The 26,033-nt window shown below is 42.3% G+C and overlaps 1 protein-coding gene across 3 annotated transcripts in view; it reads left to right on the forward strand.

The window, feature by feature from the left end:
- Positions 1–250: 250 nt before the first annotated feature.
- The window catches only part of LOC143958928 (putative E3 ubiquitin-protein ligase DTX2), a 106,464-nt gene continuing 80,681 nt past the window's right edge, over positions 251–26,033 (forward strand). For 2 of the 3 annotated variants that reach the window (XM_077467913.1, XM_077467915.1), the window contains exons 1-2: positions 251–360; positions 11,376–11,779. In XM_077467913.1, the coding sequence (XP_077324039.1) occupies positions 11,473–11,779 (307 nt within the window). In that variant the 5' untranslated portion in view covers positions 251–360; positions 11,376–11,472. Of the gene's footprint in view, positions 361–523; positions 661–11,375; positions 11,780–26,033 lie in introns of those variants that run through there. The other variant, XM_077467914.1, reaches the window with a different exon arrangement.

Here is a 26,033-nt window from a genome sequence, read left to right on the forward strand (position 1 = left end):
TCAATGTGCAGTGTGTAGATCAGTGTGCAGATCAATGTGCAGTGTGTAGATCAGTGTGCAGATCAATGTGCAGTGTGTAGATCAGTGTGCAGATCAGTGTGCAGTGTGTAGATCAGTGTGCAGATCAATGTGCAGTGTGTAGATCAATGTGCAGTGTGTAGATTAGTGTGCGGATCAATGTGCGGGGTGTAATGTGCAGAATGGAAGAGGCGTGGCCAGTGTGAGGAGGTTTGGTCTTGCGGAGAGCCCGTAGTGACATCACAGGGCGGAGCTCGGAGTAGATCGTACACAGCTGGCAGAGTGCGGAGAGCCGGAGGCCGGCATAGGAGTGTGATCATACGCAGGGGACACCCAGCTCAGGTAAGTACTGTGATCGCTGGGTCTGTCTGTGTGCGATCTCATGTGTCACCCGATCACTTCTCTGTTTACAATCGTCTGACACGAGACGAGGGGGCATGGACTAAGACTGGAGCAGTTGTGCGTGGGAACCAATCAGCTCCTCGCTTCTGCTTGCTCAGTTGAACGCTGAAGATGAAAGCTAGAATGTGATTGCACAGTTGCTGCAGCTTACTTTGTGCCTGACCCCATGATATGTATGGCCCTAGAAGAGTGACGAGGTTGTAGCAGGACTTGTCTTGCCTTGGGGTGAAGTATAAGGAGGTGAGTAGTGTGTGATGAGTCTCCTAGGAGCTCTTGCTGCCACTCCTTCCACACACACACCTATATAGTACACAGTGTGGCAGGTGATGACATGTTGGGATGGAGGTGACAGTGTTGTAGAATGATCAGGCTGTATGATGGGGGGGATGCATGCAGACTGATCCCTGATCCTTGTTATTTCCATACTAATCTCTATAGATGGAGGGGAGTCCTGATTTACATTAGTGGTATTTACAAAGGATCATGATCCTGGGAGTGTTCATAAATGCTTTGTAATACCAGAACGCTGATGTCAGGCGATTTCCCCAGCGGCAGGATTACTTAAAGGGGAACTAAACCCATGTGTGTTTACTTTCAAAACAAGGACACTCGAGGCGTGATTTGAATGATAACTGCCACAGTTGCCTGTGCTCTCAGCTGAACTGTCAAGTCATCAAATGGCTAATGTCATAGCTGACCACATGTGCAGAAGTTGCAGATCAAATCTAGTTTAAAGTGTTTCTAAAGGAAGATCTTACTTTAATGCATTCTCTGCTTTAAATAAAAACAAAAAAATAAAAATAAAAAACCTGCTGTGATCAGCCCCCTTATACTTACCTGACCCCAATTTTGATCCAGTGCTGTGCACAAGAGCAGTCTCTTGCTTTCATTACTGGAGATCCAGGCAGCAGTGGGAGCCATTGGCAGTGGACACAAAGAGCCCAGCTTAGGAGCGTGCCCATGCGAGAGCCCCCAATAGCAGAGGCACTTGGAGGGGGCAGAAGTGCCAGTGGGGGACCCCAGAAAAGAAGAAGCAGGGCTAACGAGACTGAAAAAAAAAAAAGAAGGTATTCCTAGTTTCAGATATAAAATTATGCAAATAAGTAATTTTTCTTCTTCGCCTCATCAGGCTTTGCTGATGCTTCGCTGATGGTGCTTCGCTGATGGTGCTCTGATGATGGTGCTTCGCTGATGGTGCTTCGCTGATGGTGCTTCGCTGATGGTGCTCTGATGATGGTGCTCTGATGATGGTGCTCTGATGATGGTGCTCTGATGATGGTGCTCTGATGATGGTGCTCTGAGGAGGCTTTGCTGATGATGGTGCGCTGATGAGACTGCTCTGAGGAGGCTTTGCTGATGAGGCTTTGCCGATGGTGGTGCGCTGATGAGGCTGCTCTTAGGAGGCTTTGCCGATGGTGGTGCGCTGATGAGGCTGCTCTTAGGAGGCTTTGCTGATGAGGCTTTGCCGATGGTGGTGCGCTGATGAGGCTGCTCTTAGGAGGCTTTGCCGATGGTGGTGCGCTGATGAGGCTGCTCTTAGGAGGCTTTGCCGATGGTGGTGCGCTGATGGTGCTCCTGAGGAGGCTTTGCTGATGGTGCTCTGAGGAGGCTTTGCTGAAGATGGTGCGCTGATGATGGTGCTCTGAGGAGGCTTTGCTGAAGATGGTGTGCTGATGAGGCTGCACTTAGTTTTGTGATCCGTTGCACCCCTAATAATATCGGATCGTTCCTCCGATCAGAGTCACGGATCGGATCATTTTTCGGATCAGCAAATAATAATTGAATTTACAAAAACCTGTGAAAAATTCCACCACCATATAGTCCCCACTGTAATATCCACGTCATCTCCCCCACTGTAATATTGGCTGAGTATTGCAGGGTATGGCAAAGTATTAGCAGAGTGTGGATGGATGGCTGTGACTGCAATTGCCACAGAGCAGCGCTGTGGGCACTACAAATGCAGCCCACAGCGCTGCTGCCATCCGATCTCTCCCCTCATCTGTACACAGAGGGGAGAGAGGAACCGGTATCATCATGACGCCGGTTTGTTTACAAGTGATCGGTCCATCATTTGATGGAGCGATCACATTGTAAATGCCGACGGGTGCACCAAGATGGCCGCTGCTCTGGAACTAGGCCGAAGCCGCAGCCTTTCCTAAGGCCGAGACCGCAGAGCAATCCGCGGAGCGCGTCATCCGAACGGGGTGACCCGTACGGATCGGTGATGATCCATTGCACCCCTACTTATTATCAGTGTAAAGAATGAACTGAGAGCCTTGTGGGTAATCGGCTCTCCTTTCCTCACACAGGCACAGTGTGTGAGGACAGGACTGCCAATAACCAGCATGTCTGTTTACATGTTATCGGCTGTGACTGGACACAGCTGATCACGTAACAGGCTGCTGTGATTGGCCCTTTACTACAATCCCTGATCAGTTGTTGTGTCCTGATGGTCACAGAACGTGCCTTAGGGGGCAGGTTTCTGGAAGGACGTCCATGGACACGCTCTCAGAACTAGAGAGCCGCACTGTCGCCATCTTTCAGCTATAGCGCTGTACTAAAGAGGTTAAGATGTCATCTTCCTTGGCTGTAAAGCGTAGGAGGGTTTAGTTCTGTTGTCTGTCTTTCTGCAATCACATTCTTTGCAGACAGACACAGCAAGGTGTCACTGGCCCAAACGCTGCTTGGTCTGGGATCACTAGCGATAGGAGGGCAATCTCACTGCTTTAGCTGCAGAAGAAGCACTTCCTGTAAGACAAGCAGGTGGCACTTTTGTCAGATCAGCAGCACGGTCCCCTATCTGACATCAGCCATAGCCGGGTTACACCTGCTAGGAATCTGCAAACAATGTAAGTTCAGAAATGACAAGTGAGAGAGAGTTGTTTTATTTTTTTAGGTGCAGTTGCATTTTCCTTTTTGGAAAGAGTAGAGAGGGATTAGAAGAGCTGTCGGGTCTTATTGCTGTCAATGTCCTGTCCATGGTAGGGAAATCCCCCCCCTCCCTCCCTATTTTATCCTATTTATGATCACCAATAGTGAAAGTGATAGAAGATCCCAGATTTTGAGACCTCAACAGAACTCTAATAGGCCTCTTGCACACTGGAGCTTGAAAAAGCTCAGTACGTTTTTTATAAAAAAAAAAAAAAATATATATATATATATATATATTATATTATTATTATTATTTTTTTTTTTTACTTCTCTAAAATGCACACACAGGCGCATACACAAGCACTGCATATTCTTGAGTAAGAAATAAATGAATAGAAAAATCTCTGTTCCCGGTCAGTATTTTGCGCCAGTATGTGCGGATTTGCGTGAAAAAAAAAAAAAAAAAAACACCTGAAAATTTGTAAAAAAAAAAAAAGCAGATGCTGAAATGTCAGTACCATGTGCAAGAGGCCATGGAGGGGAAATCTTCCTGCTAAAAAGGGGTTTTCCTCACTTCAGGGAATTCTGTGATTGGAGGAGGGAGATCATGACATTCATCTGCATCTACCAATCACAGAACACCTTATATTCAGTGACAAGAATATAAAGCTTTTTTTTTTTTTTTGTTAATGGAGTCGGTGCTAAGCAAGAGACCTGCTTTAAAATCTGTACAGCGATGCAGGTAGCTTGTTTTTACTGTGCAGACAGCCAAACTTAATTGTCCGTACTTCAGCTTTAAAGGTGCAACATTATTTTTAATTTGTGGCACAAAGTTCGAAAGCTTTGCAAATCCTCAGCTTGTAAAACAACCCATTCAAAATAGAAATGAAAGGCAAAACATTTGTGAATGGATATATAAAAAATAAAATAAAAATTATAAATAGCTTCCCCCCCCCTTTTTTTTTTTTAAAGTGATCACATATCCACTGTTCTCAGCTGTATAAGCTGAGGGAGGAGAAACAACATCACACTAGTCTTCCCAGAGAATGGCTGTGCAAGGAGAGGGGCGTGTCGAGACAAGTCTGATCATTGGAGGAGAGCAGGATGAATTCCCAGCATAGCTAGAGAACTGATGATGGTGTGCGTTCTTTTGCTTAGTGTGGTCAGTTTTTTAATAGGAAAGCAGAGGGACTGGCAGGAACAGGTGAAATTTCACACAAAGGAAGCAATACAAAGAAAAACGGGGACACTTTCTCATACAAGCACATGGTACAGCAGGCACATATCAGGAATGTGATGTTGGGTTTACATACTCTTTAAGGAAACAAAAATTAAAATGAAATGAGAATTCATCCCTCCCCCTGAGGACATATTTGCTAGAGCTAACTTTTGACTGTAGCCTCTTACCTGCATAGGCAACATTCTGGTAAAGGTTATCTAACCCTTTACAATGATATCATATACCTGGAAATGTGCTGTTATTTTATCAATGCAGAATCTGGCTTTTACAGAGGGGATATCGTTTCATATATCAGTCTACATGCATAACAAGCGTATTGTTTGTGTGCAGCCTTTTCACTATTCAAGGCCTGGCAGTGGTATCACAACTTCTATTTGTCTCAGTTTCCATATGAGCTCTCTAGATGGGGTTTTGTTTTATAGTTTGTTTTTTGCATATCATGCAAAAGAATGAGAGCAAGCTGTAAAGGAAATGGTGGGCTTGTAGATTGTTGTTGTAACTGAAAATACGCCATTGCTGACCTCTCTTGTGATGTTCTGGTCTTCTGACTTTTCTGTAAGGCTAGGTTCACATCTTTGTGTGTGGTTCCTGCTGTGGGTCCACAGCTGTTCCTGAAGCCACAGCCACCCTCACTGAAAAGCACGCTGGGTGCCAGTATTCCTAATGCCATGCAGTACGCATTGGGAACCAGCTGCTGACTTTAAAAATAAGGACACTTACCTGTCCAGGGCGCCTGCAATGTCCTTGCCCACTTGTAGACCTGTACCTCTGCTCTCGGATGGAGGCACCGGCATTGTTTATAAGGGAATTGGGAAGTGAAGCCTTGCGGGTCTGTGCTTTCTGAGTGGTCCCTGCTGTCTTCTGGGACCTGTATGTCTCCCAGAAGACAGCAAGGGGATGTAGAAGGGGCTAGACATGGTGTAGAGCGCCGCAGATACTGCAGCGATCTTTCACCAGAAGCGGGAGAAAATACCTGTAGTGGACAGGCATCTGCTCCCCCCTTTCCCTTGAAAGGTGCCAAATGTGACCCCGGAAGGGGGGGAGGAATCCGGACAGTGGAAGTTCCATTTTTTTTCGGGTGGAACTCCACTTATTTGCAAAACACTGTAAAAAGGAAACAGCAAGTTCTGTAAGTGACAAAAAAACTCTGTAAAGCAAGGGTCCTCAAACTTTCTAAACGAAGGGCCAGTTTGCTGTCCTTCGAAATTCAGGAGGTTGGACTGTAGCCAGTAGGAGTAGAAAATGGCTTGAAAGTGCCCTATCATTTGTGTCAGTGGGGTGAATTGTTGGTGACGGTGGGAGGAATGGCACCCCACTGTTGGTGTCGGCGGGAGGGATGGCGCCCCTCACTGTTGGTGTCGGCGGGAGGGATGGCGCCCCTCACTGTTGGTGTCGGCGGGAGGGATGGCGCCCCTCACTGTTGGTGTCGGCGGGAGGGATGGCGCCCCTCACTGTTGGTGTCGGCGGGAGGGATGGCGCCCCTCACTGTTGGTGTCGGCGGGAGGGATGGCGCCCCTCACTGTTGGTGTCGGCGGGAGGGATGGCGGCCCCCACTGTTGGTGTCGGCGGGAGGCACCGCGCCCCCATCCAGCCCCAGTTTGGAGACCACTGTGGTTAAGTATGTCACTGAAATTGCTGTCCCCAGTGGAAGACATTTCCTCATCTCCTGTTTTAGTGGCAATTGTAACATTTTGGATTTCCTATCACTCTTGGTTACAGTGGTCTCTAAGACAAATAGGGTGAATTTCCCCAGTGGATGAGTAGATGGCAAAAAACAAAACAAAAACAAAACAAAAAAAAAACCTTTTCCCTCCCCTATTCATAACCTAAAGAGAGTTCATTGGACATGCATTTTTATTGCCATCTACTTCTCCACTGGTGGAGTCGTCCTTTCTATTTGTCCTAGAGACCATGGTGACCAAGACAGAAAGTGATAGAAAAGCCAAAACTTTATAGTTGCCACCCAAACAGGAAAGACCTTCCAATGGGGACCTGATTTCAGTGACAACTGTCAGACGTCCCATCATTTTTTTTTACTGCTTACAGTATCTCCAGGACATGAAGTGAAGGGACCCAGATGAAGAAAAAGAAATCAAGCAGAGGTTCCAACCCTTCCCTGCCCTATACAAGACTTGCAAAAAAAAAAAAAGTATTGGCTGGACATATATTTTGTGGGTTAGCACATTAAATACAAAGTTGAAAGCATCCACAGTGATGTCATGCCCCACCTTTTGAGGTCCCATATCTATTGTCATTAGGCCATACTTAGGAAGTTATCACACCCCTAATAATAACTGACAAACACCGCTTCCTTGGATGTCGGGGGGGATACAGACAGAAAAAAAGGACCCACCTTAAAATGAGCTATGCATGCAGTCTTATTTTGTAGAAAAGAGTTCAATCCTTTAACAGGAAGCAGTCCTATTGTAGAGTTTTTCTTATTATTAGGACAGTATGTGATAAAAGGATCTGGTGTTAGATCTTGTTTTAATAGATAGCAGGAATGTACAGCAGTATGAATTGCCCGAGGATTGTTGGCAGGAAAAGCAAGGATGTTTCATGAGAGTTGCAGACTTGGCAACTTTGGAAAGCTGCTTCCTTTTAATTGAGGAACGTATTTCCTGAAATGGACAATATGCTTGAGTTCTGCTTTCTTTCTATAACTGATAATATCTGCCCATATGTTCTTCTAAAAATGTATATTTCCAAACACTGTTTATGATGCTTTCAATAGTAAAAGTCTTTTATTTTGTGTTGAATAAGTGGCGAGTTTATGATTTTTCTTTGTACGTTTTTATAGGACTGGTTTATCACCATAAGAGTTGTCGGAGAACTGTTTTTATTTAGAAACAAGGGAGATCTGCACGCAGAGCTAAAAATTTGGATTCCAATAGCACACCCACTAGTAACATCTAATGCACACCATACACGCTACAATCTGACGGAACATTATTAACCACTTCAGTTGGGCTGCAACTAACGATTCATTTCATAATTGATTAGTTGGCCGATCGTTTTGATTAATCGGTTAATAACCTTAAAAAAAAAAAAAAAGTGGGTCAAATTGACGTTCGTTTTCAACCACAGTGATGGGAAAAATTTGGAAATAATAGAAAACTTCTTGGTCAAAGGAATTTTCAGACAATGTATGTAGTTTTTGTTTAGAAATGAAGTGAAAATTTCAAACAAAATTCTTCCATTCAGCGAATGTACAACGATTTTTCATCTGAATATTCTCACCTGAAAATTGATCCGTGAGGCCAGCATAAAGCTCGGTACACACCTATGCAGTTTTTACTTTTGATCTGTTTCTGCAGTGCTTTTTGCTGTGCGTTTTTGATTTTTGCGCACGTGATTTTACTGCAATTTGCGTTTTGACACACTTTGCTGCAAAAACGCATTACATTTTTTTTCTGCAGCTTCTCCATTGAAGTGTATATTGAACCAAAAAAGCACCGTTTTGCGTTAAAAGTCCCTGACCCTTTCCAAATACACAGCGGCTGAAAAAAGCACAGATATGAACGTGTCCCATAGGAAACCATGTAAATGAACTGTAGTGCGTTTCTGCAAACATCACCAATAAACATATAGATGTGAATCAGGCCTAAGATGTTTAGTAACATAATGGGGTTAAAAAGACTAAAATTAGCCCTTTATAGTACAAAAAAAAGCAGATAATCACTACTGGAAGGTGTTCATTTTTATTTATTTTTTTAATTGTAGAACAGTGAAAGTAAAATTTACAGTAGTGATTATATTGTTGTACTATAAAGGGCTCATTTTATTTTTTATTTTTAACCCCATTATGTTACTGGCCGATTAATTGATTATGAAAATAGTAATCGATTATGAAATCGATTTAGTTGTTTCAGCCCTACACTTCAGACCCGGAAGGTTTTACCCCCTTCACGATCAGGCCTGTTATTTTAACAAAAAAATGGGGGGGGGTCGTGCGACGCTGTATGCAAATAAAATTGATGTCCTTTTTCCCCCCCCCACAACTAGAGCTTCCTTTTTGGTGGTATTTAATGGCTTCTGCGTTTTTTTTTTTTTTGGGGGGGGGGGGGGGGGGGTTGGGTTTTTTGTTTTTTGCGCTATAACCAAAAAAATAACCATTTTGGAAAAAAGCAAAAAACAAAACAGTATTTTTTACTTCCTGCTCTAAAACACATGATCCAATAAAAGAAAAAAAAAAAGTAATTCTTCATAACTTTAGGCCAATATGTAGTCTGCTACATATTTTTTGGTAAATAAAATCCCAGTAAGCGTATATTGATCTGGTTTGTGGAAAAGTTATAGCATCTACAAACTATGGGATATTTTTATGGCATGTTTATTTTATTTTTTACTGGTAATGGCGGCGATCAGTGACTTTTTATAGAGAGACTGCAACATGGCGGCGGATAAAATCATATACTAAGTGACACTTTTTTTGTGGACCAGTGACACCAATACAGTGATCCGTGCTAAAAATATGCACAGTCACTGTACTAATGAAATGGGCAGGGAAGGGGTTAACATCAGGGGCAATTAAAGGGTTAAATGTGTGCTTAAAATGTGCTTTCTAACTGTGGGAGGTGCTTGTGGTAAGGGAAGGCAGAAATCCGTGCTCCTATTAAGGCCCTTTTCACACTTGTGTGACTTGTCCTGCGACTGCAAAGTTGCATGACAAGTTGTACCCCAGGATTTCCAGTGAGTACTATTCATATCGGTGTGACTTGAAGTCGCACAGACTTCAAAGTAGGCCCTGTACTACTTTGGTCCCACTTTGATGCGAGTTGAGGGCCATAGACCTCAAGTTTACACAGGCATTCCCTGAAATCGTGTCAAAATCTTGCAATATTTTTTCCAGTCACAGCAGTGTGAAAGGGGCCTTAGGAAAAACGCAGGATCACTATCTTAACTACTGACAGAACACCGGTCTGCTTTGTTTACATGTTCTTCTTTCCCAAACGATTGGCGGGTCCTGGCGGACATAAAGTCTGCCGGACCCACTGATCGGCTCCCGCTGTGTCCAGTCACAGTGGGAGTGGATTGCCAATGACGCGCATGCCCCAGACCCTGAAGTGTCAGATCACGTAGTGGGTATGTGACTATAGGATTCATATTGTGCACAGAGCAGCACTGCTTGTTTTACACAAAGGGAAGTCAGTAGAAAAAGGGCAGGTTCAGGAGATAACGGAGGACCTTGCAAGAAGGCAGAAAACACAGTGAGAAAAAGTTTCATAAAAAAAAAAAAAAAAAAAAACAGGGCCATAGGATAAATTCTTCTTTTGGAACATGTTATGCCCACATTTTAGGGTTTCCGCATAAGGAACCCTAAAGGCCTAAGGCCACATTCACACTTGGCGTTTCCAGAACACATGACAGAAAATGCACATTTTGGCTCTCATTTCAGAAACACACTTTTAACTCGCATAGTAGTTATTAATGGCACCTAAAGCACGTTTTGCCACCAGGCAAATGCCTTGCAAAAGGGCATGCTGAAAAACCGCACCACACTTTACATTCTGGGGCTTCTTTGGCATTTATGTTGCATAAGTGAATGGGCTGTCCTATGCACAACATGTGGAAAGGCATAAAACGCTATGCGAGGTCTAAAATATTGTAAATGCACATATAATCCTAGGGTCTGGTAACAGAAACTCAGCCTTAGTAATTTAGGTGAACCTCTGTTTACTCTGAATACCAAATTATATTGGGAGGATACTCCCATGTATGATGCTTGCCTATAGGTACAGTAAATATCTCCTAAATGTGCATCGTTTAGTAAATGCTTGCTTTAGATGCAGCCGGTGACGTTACCAGCACATGTGCTGTGAAGGAACGGCCTGCCCGTGCCGTTCCTTCAAAGCTGCGCCGTAAACCGCAATATCATTGCTGGCCATTCTTATTGCCAAAGCCCGTGAACCCGCAAAGAAGACCTGATGATGATGGAAGCACCTTCAGCGATGATTGCGCACTGGAGGGTTTCGTTTTTGGGTAAGTCTTTCATAATGTGCTAGTATGCCGTGCATGATAGCACATTATGACTTAAACTGCCCAGGGCCCAATTTTTTAAAATGTATATATGTATGTGGTTTACTACCGCTTTAAATACTTTTTTGGGGGGGGGGGGCTCTTTATTACTCTATGCTACTAAAAAATCACTAGTGATCAGTTGGTAGGTGTAGTGACCAATCATTCCACAGATGCAACAAGTGGCTCTCTATGGCAGTGTTTCTCAGCCTTTTTTTTTTTTTTTTCTCAGTCAAGGTACCCCGCACAATGTCAAGGCACCTCATTCTAAAATGGTTAAAAAGAAACTAATAGTTTTACACAATGCAGCAACATCCACACATAGGACACCCAACGTTAAAGGTGATTTATTCGTCCAAAGCACACACACACACAGGTACTGACTAGTATTCTAATGTTTCTCTTCCTCACAGGGCTAATGTGACCCCAGTGCTGACAGGTGCAAGGGAGGGACAAACGAGGATGCTGTGCTGGCATCTGATGTCCTCCTTATCAACCAAGGTCATTGGTCGTTGAATAGAAGGTTTTGGTGCCCAATGAAAACCTGTGGCTTTCTAAAAGGCAATCTTGTTCCATCCTCTGTTTTTTTGGGAAATTATTAGGAATTTTGCCAAGGGACCCCTGAAGAAACCTTAAGGCACCACAGGGTGCCTGGGCACCCTGGTTGAAAAAGGCTGCTCTATGGTATGAGCTATCTAAGTATTCTGTACTAGCAATAATTGTGGAAATGGTGGACCCAGGTAGTAATGAACTGTGTTGCATCGTTTATTTTTGCAGTTATGTCATTTGATGTAATTATCTTTTCTTTTTTTTTTTTCCTTTACAGAAACATGGTACAGAAAGGAATGTGCAGTACTCGTGAAAGGGCATTTTGACTGATAATAGATTTTCATATAGAGAAACGTTGATTGGAACCCTAAAGAATGGCAGCTGGTCCACCCCAAAGTGGAGGAGCTGCAGGTCCATTAGGACCTCCTACGATGGCTAATCAGTGTAACCCTGCATCTATGGCTGTAGCTGTTTGGGAATGGCAAGATGAACTTGGCAAGTGGAGGCCATACAGTAGTAAAGTGAGCAGTTATATAGAGCAATGTATGCAATCCCATCACCAGCAGAAGACTACTCGGGCTCTTGCAAACAGTAGGAGTATCTCCCTTGGACAAGTTGACCCTAAATTAGCTCCATACATAATAGACATTGCAACTTTGGCACAGTTTCGACAAGACACAGGTGAGTCTATGCCATTTATTTTTTACTTCATTCCCCCATATTTAATTTTTAATTTTAGGTTTGTGATAATTGTGATCCCTATTAAGATGTACTTTTGCTGTTGGTGGTCCTTTAAAGCAAATCTTTGCTTTTCCCATTCAGAGCAAGGCAACAGGCTACTTTTATTTTCTGCCACCCACCCCTACAGCACATATTTATCTTTCTGTTGCTCCTGCCTGCTCTGATCAGCTGTCAGGAAAGAAGAAAATATCTGGCATTTACAGGTATTTTATTGCCCGTCACTCGTCCCCTTCCTCACATGTGACAGTGCTGGTGCTTGATGGTTGGCCCACATTGGGTGAGAAGTGTCCTTAACCCTGTGTGTGTGTTTGTTAGGGCAACTCAGTTTAATATGGTTCAGTTCCTTTGCTTCTAGCAGCTGAACGGAGCTGTGGTGAAGGAGAGGTTAGTATGGGCTGCTGGTGAGGAGGTACATCTTTCAGGTATAAAAAGTGATGCTAGAGTGGAGATACTACACACAGTAGCAAGTGGAAAGTGTGTCCTATTACTGATAGGCGGCACACATGTCGCCGACCAGTCCAGAGACCTCTAATTAAGATGGCAGACAACAGTGTTAGTGCGTGCATAGAACAGTGTGTGGTAATGAAGTTTCTTGTGAGTGAAGGCCTAAAACCTGCAGATGACTTCAAGCACAGTACAGTGATGAGACGCTCAGCCGCAGTAAGACGCTTGACGATCCCGGCCATGCTAGCTCCCAGCCCACAGCAGTCATTCCTGTGAACATTTAGCGCATGGAACACCTGATCCTGAATAATGGATGCATAACCTGGCCCCCTAAAAAGAGTTCCTTGGAGCATTTCAGCACTGAAGTGCTGGCTGTCCTAGGATGGTTTAGCCGTACTGACTAATCTTTCTATGCCAAAGCTCTCCAGACATTAGTTAAACTTTGGGATAAGTGTATACATGTGGCAGGGGAGTATGTAGAAAAATAAGTGCAGTTTCCACTCCTTGAAATTTTGTTCTTTTATTATTTAAACTCAAAAGTCCCAGTTTGACTTGAGCACCCTGCTTTATTAGGGTTTGTGCACAGGGGGCTTTTACAGGCATATCATATTATATGCATCAGCGTTTTACAGGAGCTCAGACATTCACTTGTATTGCAGGTTGTACACAGCATGTGTGGCTTTCTGGGCACAGAAAAGCCCCAGAAAACTACGCTAGGCACATAATATGCCTGTAAAAGCCCAGTGGGCATAAACCCTTGAATTTAACCTGTTGATTTGTCAAGCACAAGGTGTCCTATGATAGTAAAATGATGGCAGATATCCCCCCATGGGGGCAGAGAAAGCAACAAAAGCATTTTTATTTTTATTTTTTGTGGGCCACGTCAGCAGTATGGTTACCCTAAAGTGCCAGTTGTATCTGGGGTGTGCTGTGTACAGAGTGCAGAGTTCAGGAGTGTGCTATGTGTAGCGTGCACCCAACCCTAATAAGAGGGGTGTTCAAGTCAAACTGGAACTGCTAAGTGCGGAGTTCAGGCGAAGTGGGAGCTGCTGAGAGCAAAGCGGTCCCTTCAGGCTTCGGTGTTTACAAGTGACAGGGAGGAGCAAGAGGGGAGGGTGAGAGCTGGAGGTGGCGAAATGTAGTTCCATCATATTCCAGCTGCAAAACTGGGTGCAAGGGCCACATGACGAGGCCTGGCGGGCCAGGTTTGGGCCGTGGGCCTTGTGTTGGACATAAGAGGTTTAGAGCTATGGCCAGCAGCATGTGATTTCACTTATAGAAGTAATTTAGCCTCAGTGTCGACCTTGCACATCTACTAAGAGCAGCTATAGCTTAGCGGTTGTGACCACATAGAAAGATGGTAGTTACATTGCGTTTTGTGCTAAAATGTATGCAGGGCAATGGGGAGGTAATATTTTAAAATTAGAATTATGTGAATGCTAATCTCTATATTTTATTGAAGTTTAAATAGTCCAAGCTGGTCCAAACAACCTATTTACTTCACTAACACATGCAGTAGCTTTCAGCACTGTATGACCTGTTTGTAGCCACAGCTACGTAGTATACAGTGCTGTGTTCTAGCAGCAGGATGGGAACTTCCAGACCCACTGCCAGTTCCAGATCAAGTCTGGCTGAGTGCTGCTCATCCATTCACAGGGATTTTTGTCATTTCTGAATGGATACAAAGCTGCCTTTTGATTCGGCTGAGTCGAAGATTAAGAGGTCATCCACCTGCGTCTGCTCCTTGGTCAGTCAGAGGAAGCTTTGTATCCATTCATAGAATACAAAGCTCCCTGTGAATGGCTGAGCAGCACTCGGTCCACATTGACTTTGCTCCACAAGCCCATTCTACTTTCGGAAACACAGCGCTGTATGCTGTACTATATGTAGCTGAGGCTATATATAGGTTTATATAGTGTTTGCATTACACCCACTGCATGTGTTGCTGAAGAAACAATTTAAACTTCACTAAAACATGTAAATCTTCTATTTTAAACCCATGTGTAAGTATTGCTATGTCTTCCTGTCTTGCAGGCACCTGTACCCATTTTTTATTTGTACTGGTGCCACAGGGACAGGTAGAGGGGTAAAATCTCTTAATGGGATTGCAGACAGTAATCCGGCAGAGGTTTTAACTCTCTTCTCTATTTTATCTTAAATGGAAAAAGATCATGTGTGCGCTTTTATGTAAAGTACTTTGCATTGTTTTTGTTGATGCTGTGGGCAGAGATGGCATCCACTAAAGAGCACAGCAGTATTGGGGTAGCTAATAGTAGTAACAAGGGTCATTGATTTCTTGGGTGGCTCAGTCATTTTTGAATTTTTTGCAAGGCAGAAAGTGCAGTGTTCAAAACATTGCAGATCTTGTGCATTAGAGAGATTGGCACAGACTAATTCTAATACTTTATACATAGGGTATGCAGTGCAGCCTTGTAACTGGTAATGGTTATACACTGCATGAGTAGTCCTACCAGCCTATGTTCATGCCAGGTACATGTTTTCTTTCAAAAGAGGGTTGATCTTTTTTTCCCTGAATAGTAAAAAAGCAAAAAAAACAAACAAAAAAAACAAACCATGAAACCGATAAGGCACGTGTAGCTGTACGTACGTCCTTCCCTTGACCCCGGCTTATGTTACTCTGCCCCAGGCCAGGAGATTTTGCAGTATTTTAGCTGGGTAAGCAGCACCTGTGCTTGTAATAAATTCAATTTATACACCACCATGAAAAATATATTGAGAACTTTTACTAGATCTGAGCTGGTCGAAAACTGGACATTGCTCCTATATTTTTATAAATACCTAATTTATTTTATTATTGGCTTTGCCAAATAAAGGAAACCTGTACTAGGGAGGATGCAATACTGACCTCTTAAATTATACCAAAAACGTGCTGTGCTGCTAAATGTCATAAAATGCACTCAAAAATCAAAACCTAAAAAGATTAGTGTCAAATGAAAACAATACATGTGATCTTGTAATGATGATGTTCGCTCAGTAAGTCCAATAAGAATTCCAATCCTGTGTCAGTCCAAGCAGCAAACTGCGAAAATCAATAATGTGAAATAATCCATAGTGTGATTTTTATCTTCAATCCAAATTCACAATGAGAAAACCACCATGATTATGAAAGGATGCCACCAGCATACAGCTTCTATGAATGGATGGGGCAGACCTATCAATCATCCATCTGTCCTCCATTCGTAGATTCTGTTTTATTCACAAACTGTAGTACGGTAGTTTTAAAAATAAAATATTAGAAATTTAAAAAAGTAACAAAGTATTTATGAGATTGCATGAAATCTCATGTCTGGTGAGTCTGAAGGGAGGCCAGTTGACAGTGACAGTATATCGGTTACGTGTGGCATATACTACATACAAAGTGTGTAGTGTTACATGGAGTATTGAACATACTGCACAAAGTAAACCACAATGTGGAGAGGTGGTCAGTATAGAGTATACAGTACAGTGTACAAGGTGCAGAATAGAAAGTACACCACAGTGTGGAGAGGTGTTCATAGAGTATACAACACAGTGTATAGTGTGCAGTATAGAAAGTACAACACAGTGTATAGTGTGCAGTATAGAAAGTACAACACAGTGTATAGTGTGGAGCTGTATACAGTAAAGAATGCACAACACAATGTACAAAGTGGAGCCATATGCAGCATTCAACAGACAGCATGGTGTACAAAGTGAAGCCACATGCAGGATCGAATGCACATGTACAGCACAGTGTGCAGAGTGGAGATGTGCACAGTATAGAAGGTATGCATGGTAAGGGGAGGTATAGAAGGTATGCATGGTAAGAGGAGGTATAGCATGTACAACATGGTGTGCAGAGTAGGCATGCACACAGTATAGGAGGTATGCATGGTGAGAGGAGGTATAGCATGTACAACATGGTGTGCAGAGTAGGCATGCACACAGTATAGGAGGTATGCATGGTGAGAGGAGGTATAGCATGTACAGCATGGTGTTCAGAGTAGCGATGTGCACAGTATAGAAGGTATGCATGGTAAGAGGAGGTATAGCATGTACAACACGGTGTGCAGAGTAGGCATGCACACAGTATAGAAGGTATGCATGGTGAGAGGAGGTATAGAATGCACAGCATGATGTGCAGAATAAGATGCACACAGTATAGGAGGTATGCATGGTGAGAGGAGGTATAGCATGTACAGCACAGTGTTCAGAGTAGCGATGCGCACAGTATAGAAGGTATGCATGGTAAGAGGAGGTATAGCATGTACAACACGGTGTGCAGAGTAGAGATGTGCACAGTATAGAAGGTATGCATGGTGGGAGGAGGTACAGAATGTATAATCCAGTGTAGAAGTGTGAAGGAGGATAGAATTCTGAGTGAAGTTCTGTGTGGCGTTGTGTACAGCACAAAAATACAGAATACAACAGTATACAGGTGCAGTGTGGAGTGTAGAATGTACTAATGTACTGCACAATGTGAAGAACTATAGATGTTGTAATGTGAATCCAGAGGGTTGTACAGCAACACAGTTTGGGTTTTTGTCAAGCTTATTGGTAAGACATGCAAGACTGACTGAGGTTCTTAGTCTCTTCCTGCCGGTAACTTTTTTTTATTTTTTTTTTATTTTTTTTTGTTATTGGTGCCTCAATGCATTGCATTTTACTTCAACAGTGGTAACTAAGCAAAACTACTCTCATCTTCTCATTAAATATAGCATCATATTTCCCTGAACAAAGCTGAGTATTTGTCAATATAATCATGGGGAATTCCTTTGTCTACACAATGTGAAACCAGCCCAGTCTCTATCCATACACCTTTTGTATGACATCCACTTTCATTTATTATTCTTGTCCTATTATATAAGGGTAGTTTTGTCCTAGTAAATGTACTTTGCTATGTAATGGCATTCCTTAATCTGTACTAATAGTGTATGAGGCATACACCACCAGTGTAGGAGTACAAACGCAGGCAGCAGCATTTACAAATCAATGCCCGGGTGCCAGATGCCATGGCTGTACACCTGTGACCGCACATCCAGGTGGTTACAAGGACAGATGATTGGTCCTGAATGCAAACGGTTCACATGTCTGTCCCTGTACATCTGATAGCCTAAGACCCCTTTCACAGTGCCAGCCATTAGTGATAAAACGTAGCTAGTTTTAGCGATGCTGAAGTGCTTTCCATTCATTTCAATGGGCAGGGGCAGAGAACTAGTGGTGTATACACCGGTCCAAAGATGCTGCTTGCTGGACTTTTTCTAACGTCCTGCAAGTGCACCGCTCCAGTGTGAAAGCACTCGGGCTCTCACACTGGGACTGCGGGGGAGGCATTTTACAGGCGCCTACTTGTAGCCATTTAGCTCATGAAAAATGCCTCAGTGTGAAAGGGGTCCTGCTACTGGGCACTGATTTAAATCTATTTAAGAACAGAAGTGCATAATAATTTGCAGTGGCTGGAAAACTAAAGGTTTTCCATAGCGACTACAGCTGCACAATTTTGTATGAGAATCACAATCTTTTTTTTTTTTTATTTTTTTTTTTTTTTTTTTTTTATACTTCGAATAAAGATCACGATTCTTGGCATAACATCATGTTTCACATTATACAACAAAAATTGGGCTAACTTTATTGTGTTTTTTATTATTAATTTAATTTAAGTGTATTTTTTCCCAAAAAATTTAAATTTTTATTTGGGCAGTGGTCTTTCAATGTGACATAAAATATTGCACCAACCGCCATCTTATTCTCTAGGGTCTCTGCTAAATAAATAAAATAAATATATATATTTAGCTGTTGTTGCAATATTTATTTATATTTTTATATATATATATATATTTATAATATAATTTGGGGGTTCTAAGTAGAGGTCGACCGATATGGGCCTCATACACGTAGCGGCCTGCCCAGATCCCATCCTACTGGCATCTCTCTCTCCCTCTCCCAAATTTTGTACAAAAATTGCCTGATGCCGACTTCTTAAAAAAGGCCAAATATCGGCTGACCTCAAAGTATTTTTCTAGGAAAAAATACAGATTTTTAACTTGTAAGCAACAAGCTTTAGAAAAAGGCTTGGTCTATAAGTAGTTAAACTAACTTAATTTACAGACGAAGTTCATCCCTTTTGATCTAAAAGAACTGAATGTGTTCATTTTTCCCCTTGAGTAAAAAATGAAACCTGATTGGTCTGTGTCAACAAGACCACTTCTGTTCCATGTTTTATTATAAATAAGCCCCTTTCAAAGTTTTTACAATTTTCATAGAGGACTTTACAGAATGCACATGGCTTTTATGTATTATTATCCAATTGTTTTTCTTCCTTTTTCCTCCCTGAGCCTTTCTGTTTGAGTGTACAAGCAAGGGTTTGAAGTGGAAGGGAACCCTGGGTGTGCAGTGCCTGCCTTTCTTCTACATGTACATGGCTATCATTACTTGGAATGTGATCCTGTAGTCAATGGGATGTTGTTCACAGCAATTCTCAAGGGACTTTCTGGTATTTTCATCTTCTCTTAAAAGAAATGATGACATGTATATATGTCTAGGGGAAAAAAAATAACTGAGCTACTGCAGAAATATTGAAACTCTGAACACACACACAAAAAAAATAAATAAAATAAAGATATATATATATATATATATATATATATATATTGTTGTTTATCAAATTATTTAAAAAGTAATAATTTACCACCCTTTAGGCCAGCTTGGCATGGGTACAATTATAAACAGTACCCCCAATTTAGAGAGGGGGGGGGGAGAGAGTACAACAACTTTAAAGTGAAACTCTATCTGAACACCACAAACTGAAAATACTATTTCAATTTATTCTAGTATGCACAGCAAACCCATCCATCCATGTCTCCATGCTTTATCTAGCTGAGAAATCACCCCCTAGCATTTCTGGCTGCGGCCATCTTCAGTAAGAGCAGATGATTCATGTTACGTTCCTTCCTGGAATCCATCTGACCTTAGCTCAAGCTGTGCTTAGCTGAGAAAGCCTCTTCTTGCCTGCTAAATCTCCTGGGATGTATGACATCATTTTGGCATAAGCCAGAAACCAAGAAGCAACTGAAGAAATGCTTTAAAAAAAAAAAAAAAGGGTTAAATTACATTTAATATATTTATTTAGATCCCTTTCACACTGGGTCATTTTGCAGGAGATATTGCTCTTATAATGGCTCCTGCAAACCGACCTGAAACAGCCGCTGCTGTCTCGCTCTGTGTGTGTGTGTGTGTGTGTGTGTGTGTATAAAATGAATAAACTCAATCTCCCTGAGATTTATTGTGGTTACTATAAAACTAACACTTGTAAAGATTTATATATAAAAAATGGAAGATATTTTAATACAGTCCCAACCATCTGGAAGCAGAATCTTAAAGCAGACATTAATCCCCTTTTGCAGCATCTGATTGAAATATCTAAGCAATGTGTGCACTTTTTAATCTCAGAAAAGCATCTAAAACAGCAGGGAACAGTCAGGATTTATGCTTTCATTTGTCTCTACCAGTATCCAACTATGACTTCTCTAAAGCTAAAAAAAAAAAAAAAAAAAAAAGTATGCAAATTGTGTTGGAAACTAGGGAAGTACAAATATTTAGTTCAGCTGTAGGGATTTTTGGACAAGCCGAATCTTCTAAATCGCATGTATCAAACACAAGGCCCTTCAGGCCAGTTCATGTGGCCCTCGTACCTGCATATGCTACACGCCCCTTGTGTCCTCTGCCGCATTGTCACAGCAATTGGCAGCAGAGTGGAGGACAGAACTCCTCTACCAGATCCTGTTGTTTTCCATGCAGCTGCGGAGAGGCTTCTCTCTGCCCCTCCAGCCCCTGTGTCAGCATTGGGTATCAGAGAAAAGGATCCCCCTTCTCCACCTCCCTGAGTCTCCGCATTCAGCAGACTGTGGTAGCTAACTCCAGCACTCCTCTGGTCCTCCTCCAGACTTTGCACTTTCTGCTTCCCAGCTCCACCCCAGCTTCATCTCAGCAGCAGCACAAAGCAAGGGAGTGCACTGTGATGTAAAGGAGGTTGGGGGACTCTTTACTGCTGATGGTTGTGTGCTCTGGACATTTGATGTAAAGGGGGATGGAGATGCTCTGGACATGTAGTCTTACAGATACAACTGGTCCTTTTGAAGGCAACCATAATGCTGATGTGTCCTGCGATGAAATTGAGTTTGACGCTCCTGATCCAAGGGATAACAATAATTTCATAAATTTGTGTCCAGTTGACCCTTGCCCTCTCTGTGGTTGATCTTGTCCTGGCACCATGGCCTGCACCACGTGACACGTAAATCCTACAGTGACCTGGTGGATTGCATGTTACTGAATGAGTAAAAATACCTGTAAAAAGAATATACAAAAAAATTGTCCCTTTCTCATATATAGCAGCGCTTTGTCACTTTCCTCTAAATGAGAAATAGTACATTTCTTTCTGAGTTTATAACAGAGGTGCTCAGTAGTGATTAAACAGATGTTATCGTGGTTAATGAAGGAACAGCTTCCACCAAACGATTCCCCACCCATGATTCAAACGTACCCCTTATGGGGATGCACTCACCAAAACGCCAGAAACAAAGAGCTCCTTTTGTATGGTCTAGTGGCTAAGAAGGAGTTCACTTATGATTGATGTTATACTGAAGGCTCTTTGTTTCTGGCGTTTTGGTGAGTGCAAAAAAAAAAAAAATTATTTTTTCGATAACTATTTCCTCTGTGTTGTAAAGGTTGAGAAAGGCTGGTCTAAAACTATCCAGTCTGCAAAAAAGACAGCATATGTGTTGGAAGTTCCTGCGACTGTAATGACTAAAGCTGATGACAAGATAGCTTTTCCTTCCAGAGTGCATCTTTCCTTGAATATCATTTTGCATTGGTTTTTATACACCGCCAGCAGATAAGGCGTGGGGATTGGGGGCTATTACACGTTATCCTTCTTTAGTGAACAATCTTTTTTACAGGCAAGGATGGTGGAATTAATCCAGTCTGTGGTTTAAAGTGGAAGCTCACGCTCCGAATCCACATTGATTATTTTTAATCCTCGTGCTGCTAGCATTAGTATATAGCTAGGTAAGTATATCATGTTTGAACTTTTCATTAAACCACTGAGTGGGTTTCAACACATATGCTGACTTTTTGTAGATTGGATTGTTTTAAATGTTGTATTTTATTTTTTTACATTTCTTCAGTTACTCCCTGGTTTCTTGCCTGAGCAAATGATGTCATGCATCCCAGGAGTCTTCAGGAGGAGAGGAGGAGGGATTTTCTCAGCTAAGCACGCCCTCCTACAAGCAGGCTTAACCACTTCAGCCCCGGAAGGATTTACCCCCCTTCCTGACCAGAGCACTTTTTTGCGGTTCGGCACTGCGTCGCTTTAACTGACAATTGCGCGGTCATGTGACGTGGCTTCCAAACAAAATTGACGTCCTTCTTTTCCCACAAATAGCTTTCTTTTTGTAGTATTTTATCACCCCTGCATTTTTATTTTTATTTTTTGCACTATAAACAAAAAAAAGAGCGACAATTTTGGAAAAAAATGCATTATTTTTTTACTTTTTGCTATAATATATATCCCCCAAAAATATATATAAAAACATTTTTTTTCCTCAGTTTAGGCCGATATGTATTCTTCTACATATATTTTTTGGGTAAAAAAAAAACGCAGTAAAAAGTTATAACGTTTACAAAATAGGGGATACTTTTATGGCATTTTTATTAATAATTTATTTTTATTTTTTTAAATGGTGATCAGCGATTTTTATTGTGACGGTGACATTATGGCAGACTCATCTGACACATTTTTTGGACCATTATTATCATTTATACAGCAATCAGTGCTAGGATGATAGAATGGCTTGGTTCAACAGAGTGTGGGGTCCGTGGATTAGGGACCTGGTAACAGTCTAATAGGCCTACCTGGTCCGCCGGGGTCGGGAGTTCCCCTGGAGCTGGAGTGCATCCTCTCTTCTTCTATCCCTTTTCTTTCTCTTTCCTCTCTCTACTCTTTCTTCACTCATCTCAGTCTATGATAGCTATCTCTTTTTGCTTTCCCCTCTCTACCGGGGGGTTTTTTTGATCGCATATGTGCCATTGCTTACTGTGAGGTTATTACGTTGTACTGACTATAGTACTGGAGCCGGAATTGAGGGTTGGATGGCGGGGACCCAGTGCTTGCCATGTCGCTCTCATATGGAGTAAGACAAACACTAGATTTCTGTATGTGTTGATCTAACTATTCTTTGAGTTACCTTCTAAGCCACGCATATGCGGACCTACCTTTTTCCTTATGGTTGCTGTTATGCTACTTAACTTGTTCAATATGATTTCTGATCTTATGTGTCTCAATGATGTCAAATACTGAGATTGTATTTTCTGAGTGGAAAATCTTGAATAAAAATATTGAAAGAAAGGATACCAGCGCTCAAAATATATTACATATAGGTGTGTTGCAGTCAAACCCCTAATTTGGGGTAAAAAATATATGACAAAATATCCAAATGCACTGATTCCTGTGTAACTGACACTGGCAGTGAAGGGGTTAACCACTAGGTGGCAGTGTATGGGTTAAGTGTGTCCTAGGGGCGTGTTGCTAACTGTGGGGGGCGTGGCTGTGTTTTTACACATCACTGATCTCTGCTCCAATCACAGGGAGCAGAGATCAGTGACACTGTTGCTAGGCAGAACGGGGAGATGCTTGTTTACTTTGGTATCTCCCCGTTCTTCCTTTCCATGAGACGATCGTGGGTATCCCCACAGCGATCAAGTTTGCGCGACCTGACTCGCAGAGCTTCCTGCGGGCACTTGCCCGCGCCACCTCTTAAAGGGCAGCGTACAGGTACGTGATTCTGCCTGTACGTGGCCTTCTGCCTAAGTATATCGGCGTGAGGCGGTCGGGAAGTGGTTAAGCTAAGGGCAGATGAATTTCAGGAAGTAAATGCTACATGGATGATTTGCCCTTATTCAAGATGGCTAGGGGGTTGTTTTTCAAAGTGATTTCTCAACAAAATGAAAGCATGAAGACATTAATTAGGTTGTGTTTTTGGTTTGTGGTGCTTAGATGCCGTGACGATCCGCTTTAACATTTTTTTTTTGCAATGAGCGACAGCTGTACTTTCAGTGATCCTTGTAAAGGGGTAAAGTTTCACATACTTGACATTTTGCTTTACCTCAATGCATTGTAAACATTAGTCTGTCTAAGTTTACAATGGCTATTTAAAAGATTGTTTACGTTCACATCAAGTTGTATATACAGCTTTGCAATGTGTGTATTTAATCGCATAAAACGGATAGACAGTCGGCTCTTCCCAGGAAATTTGATGAGAATAACAGGATGCAATATTTTTACCAGGCCAAGTAGCTGAGCAGACTGAGAGTGATGACAGCTGGAAAGGGGAATGACATGGGTTCATTCATCAGTTATCATTTCCTATCTGCTCATCCAAAGTAATCATTGTATCCATTGCAGAAATGCTGCCATATTTGTGCGTCCATTGTGAACGCAGATTTGCAGTACACTGGATGTTTTTGTTCATGTGCACCTCCTATCTTTTACATCCATCCAATTTTTCCCCCAACCAGCAGGAATCCACTAAAATCTAAATAGTGTTATGGAGATTGTAAACCTCAGACATGAAAAATAAATGAGGCCTACCCTCCTATACTGTGTACTTATCTCAATCCACTGGAATGAGTGTGATTTCTGTCTGCAGTCTGGTTCTTCTGTTATCTGCCAGAGTCATTTCGGGCAGGTTGTGCCCCCTCCAAGAGATCGAGGGGGGGGGGGGGGGGGCTGGGGAGGAGTTTTGCAGCACACAGCCTGTGATTGATAGCAGCAGCTTTACATGTTTTCCCGTGTGCTAGGTGGAGGGAGGTGTTCTTTCTCCCCACTCAAGTCTCAGATTACTCTGCTTTCCATTATGGGATCAGATTCCTGCCCCCTGCCTCTGGAAGCTCAGAAATGTTGTGTAAATTCTGGACTTTGAATGGATCTTAAGAAAAGAGGGTAGGCAAACAGGTACAACTTGTATAGGAGGATTTTTTTTAATCTCTGTATCACTTTAAAACGCTCAAGCCTTCCTGATGTGACTCAAAGATGAGCACGACAAATTACCTCTTGATTCTGTAACCGATTTATTGAATTGGTGAAGGCATTATCAAGGCCTCATGCACATTGGATGTTTTTACAGCTGCTGTTTTTGGCTTCAGACTTTTTTTGGCAGCTGCGTTTTCTGGCTGGAAAAAATGCACAGAACTAGTGGGTTTGAAGAGGATTTTTCAGCTGTAAAAACGCTCTAACGCTGAAAAATCTTGACTATTTATTTGGTGTTTGAGCGTTTTTGAGCCATAAGCTTTTGTGGGAGTATAGTTTTGGTAAAAAATGCTAGAAAACGCTAATGCAAAATGCATTCTACAGCTAAAGCTACTGTCGGTTTTATAGCATTCAGTGTGCATCATGGAAAAAAATCTGCGCTTTTTAAAAGTCATTGCAGTGCTTTATTTGCAGCGTTTGGTGTTTTTGGATGTTTATTTTATTGGTGAGACTTTTAATATTTTATTCTGGTATTGAAAAGAATAAATGCTGAAGTGCTAAACACAGCTAGCATTTAGACACCTTTTAACAGTGTCAGGCATTTTATTTATTTTTTCAAAACTCTGCTGTTCCTGGATGCACTGACAGTGGCACTTTTCTTGCCTCTAATCTCTCCTGCCATTAAACATTGCTTAACCACTTCAATACCGGCACTTATACACCTTCCTACCCAGACCAATTTTCAGCTTTCAGCACTGTCGCACTTTGAATGACAATTGCGCGGTCATGTGACACTGTACCCAAACAACATTTTTTTTCATTTTGTTCCCACAAATAGAGCTTTCTTTGGTGGTATTTGATCAATTCTGCAAATTATTATTATTATTATTATTTTTTTTTTTATACTAAACAAATAAAAAAAAAAAGACCGAAATTTTTGAAAAATAAATGTTTTTGGTGTCTGTTGCAAACATTGTAAATAAGTTTTCTCCTTCACTGATGGGGCTGCACTGATGGGCACCGATGAGGTGGAACTGATGGGCTCTGAAACGTGGCACGGATGGGCACTGGTACTGATGGATGCCACTCAGTGCTAAACAATAATCCCTGGCAATCGGTGATGCCCATTGTGGGCACTGGCATCCATTGTGGGCACTGGCATCAAGGGTGGCGTCGCTGGTGGTCCAGTGTGGGCATCCTCGGGGGGGGGGGGGGGATGCTGCACTGATAATCATCACAGACCCCCCTGTCAGAGGAGCAGCCAATCGGCTCTCCTCTGCTCACGTCTGACAGATGACCAGCTTTTCCTGTTCACACCGTGATCAGCCGTGATTGGACATGGCTGATCATATGGTAAAGAGTCTCAGTCATAGACTTTTCACCTAGATCAGTGTTGCGGTGTGTCAGACTGACACACCTCAACGACGATCTACGCAATGCGCCCCCCCCCCCGGGGGCGCTCAGCGGCTTCACATCCTAGCGACGTCATATGACATCTGGTCAGGATATTGGAACCACTTTTGCCACTTGTCATTTTGCTATATGGTGGGCGGCAAGTGGTTAAAGCCTGTGGGGTTGATTTGCTAAAACTGGTGCAGCTCTACATAGTAACCAATCGGCTTCTAAGTTTTATTGTCAAAACTTAATTGAACAAGCTGAAGTTAGACGCTGATTGGCTACTATGTAGAGCTGCACAAGATTGTGAGTGCTCGAATTTTAGTAAATCTCCCTATGTGTGCATGGACACAT

Source organism: Lithobates pipiens, unplaced genomic scaffold, assembly GCF_037356315.1.
Source record: "Lithobates pipiens isolate NorthernLeopardFrog02 unplaced genomic scaffold, aLitPip1_a1.2 Scaffold_65, whole genome shotgun sequence".
Classification (NCBI taxonomy): Eukaryota; Metazoa; Chordata; class Amphibia; order Anura; family Ranidae; genus Lithobates; species Lithobates pipiens.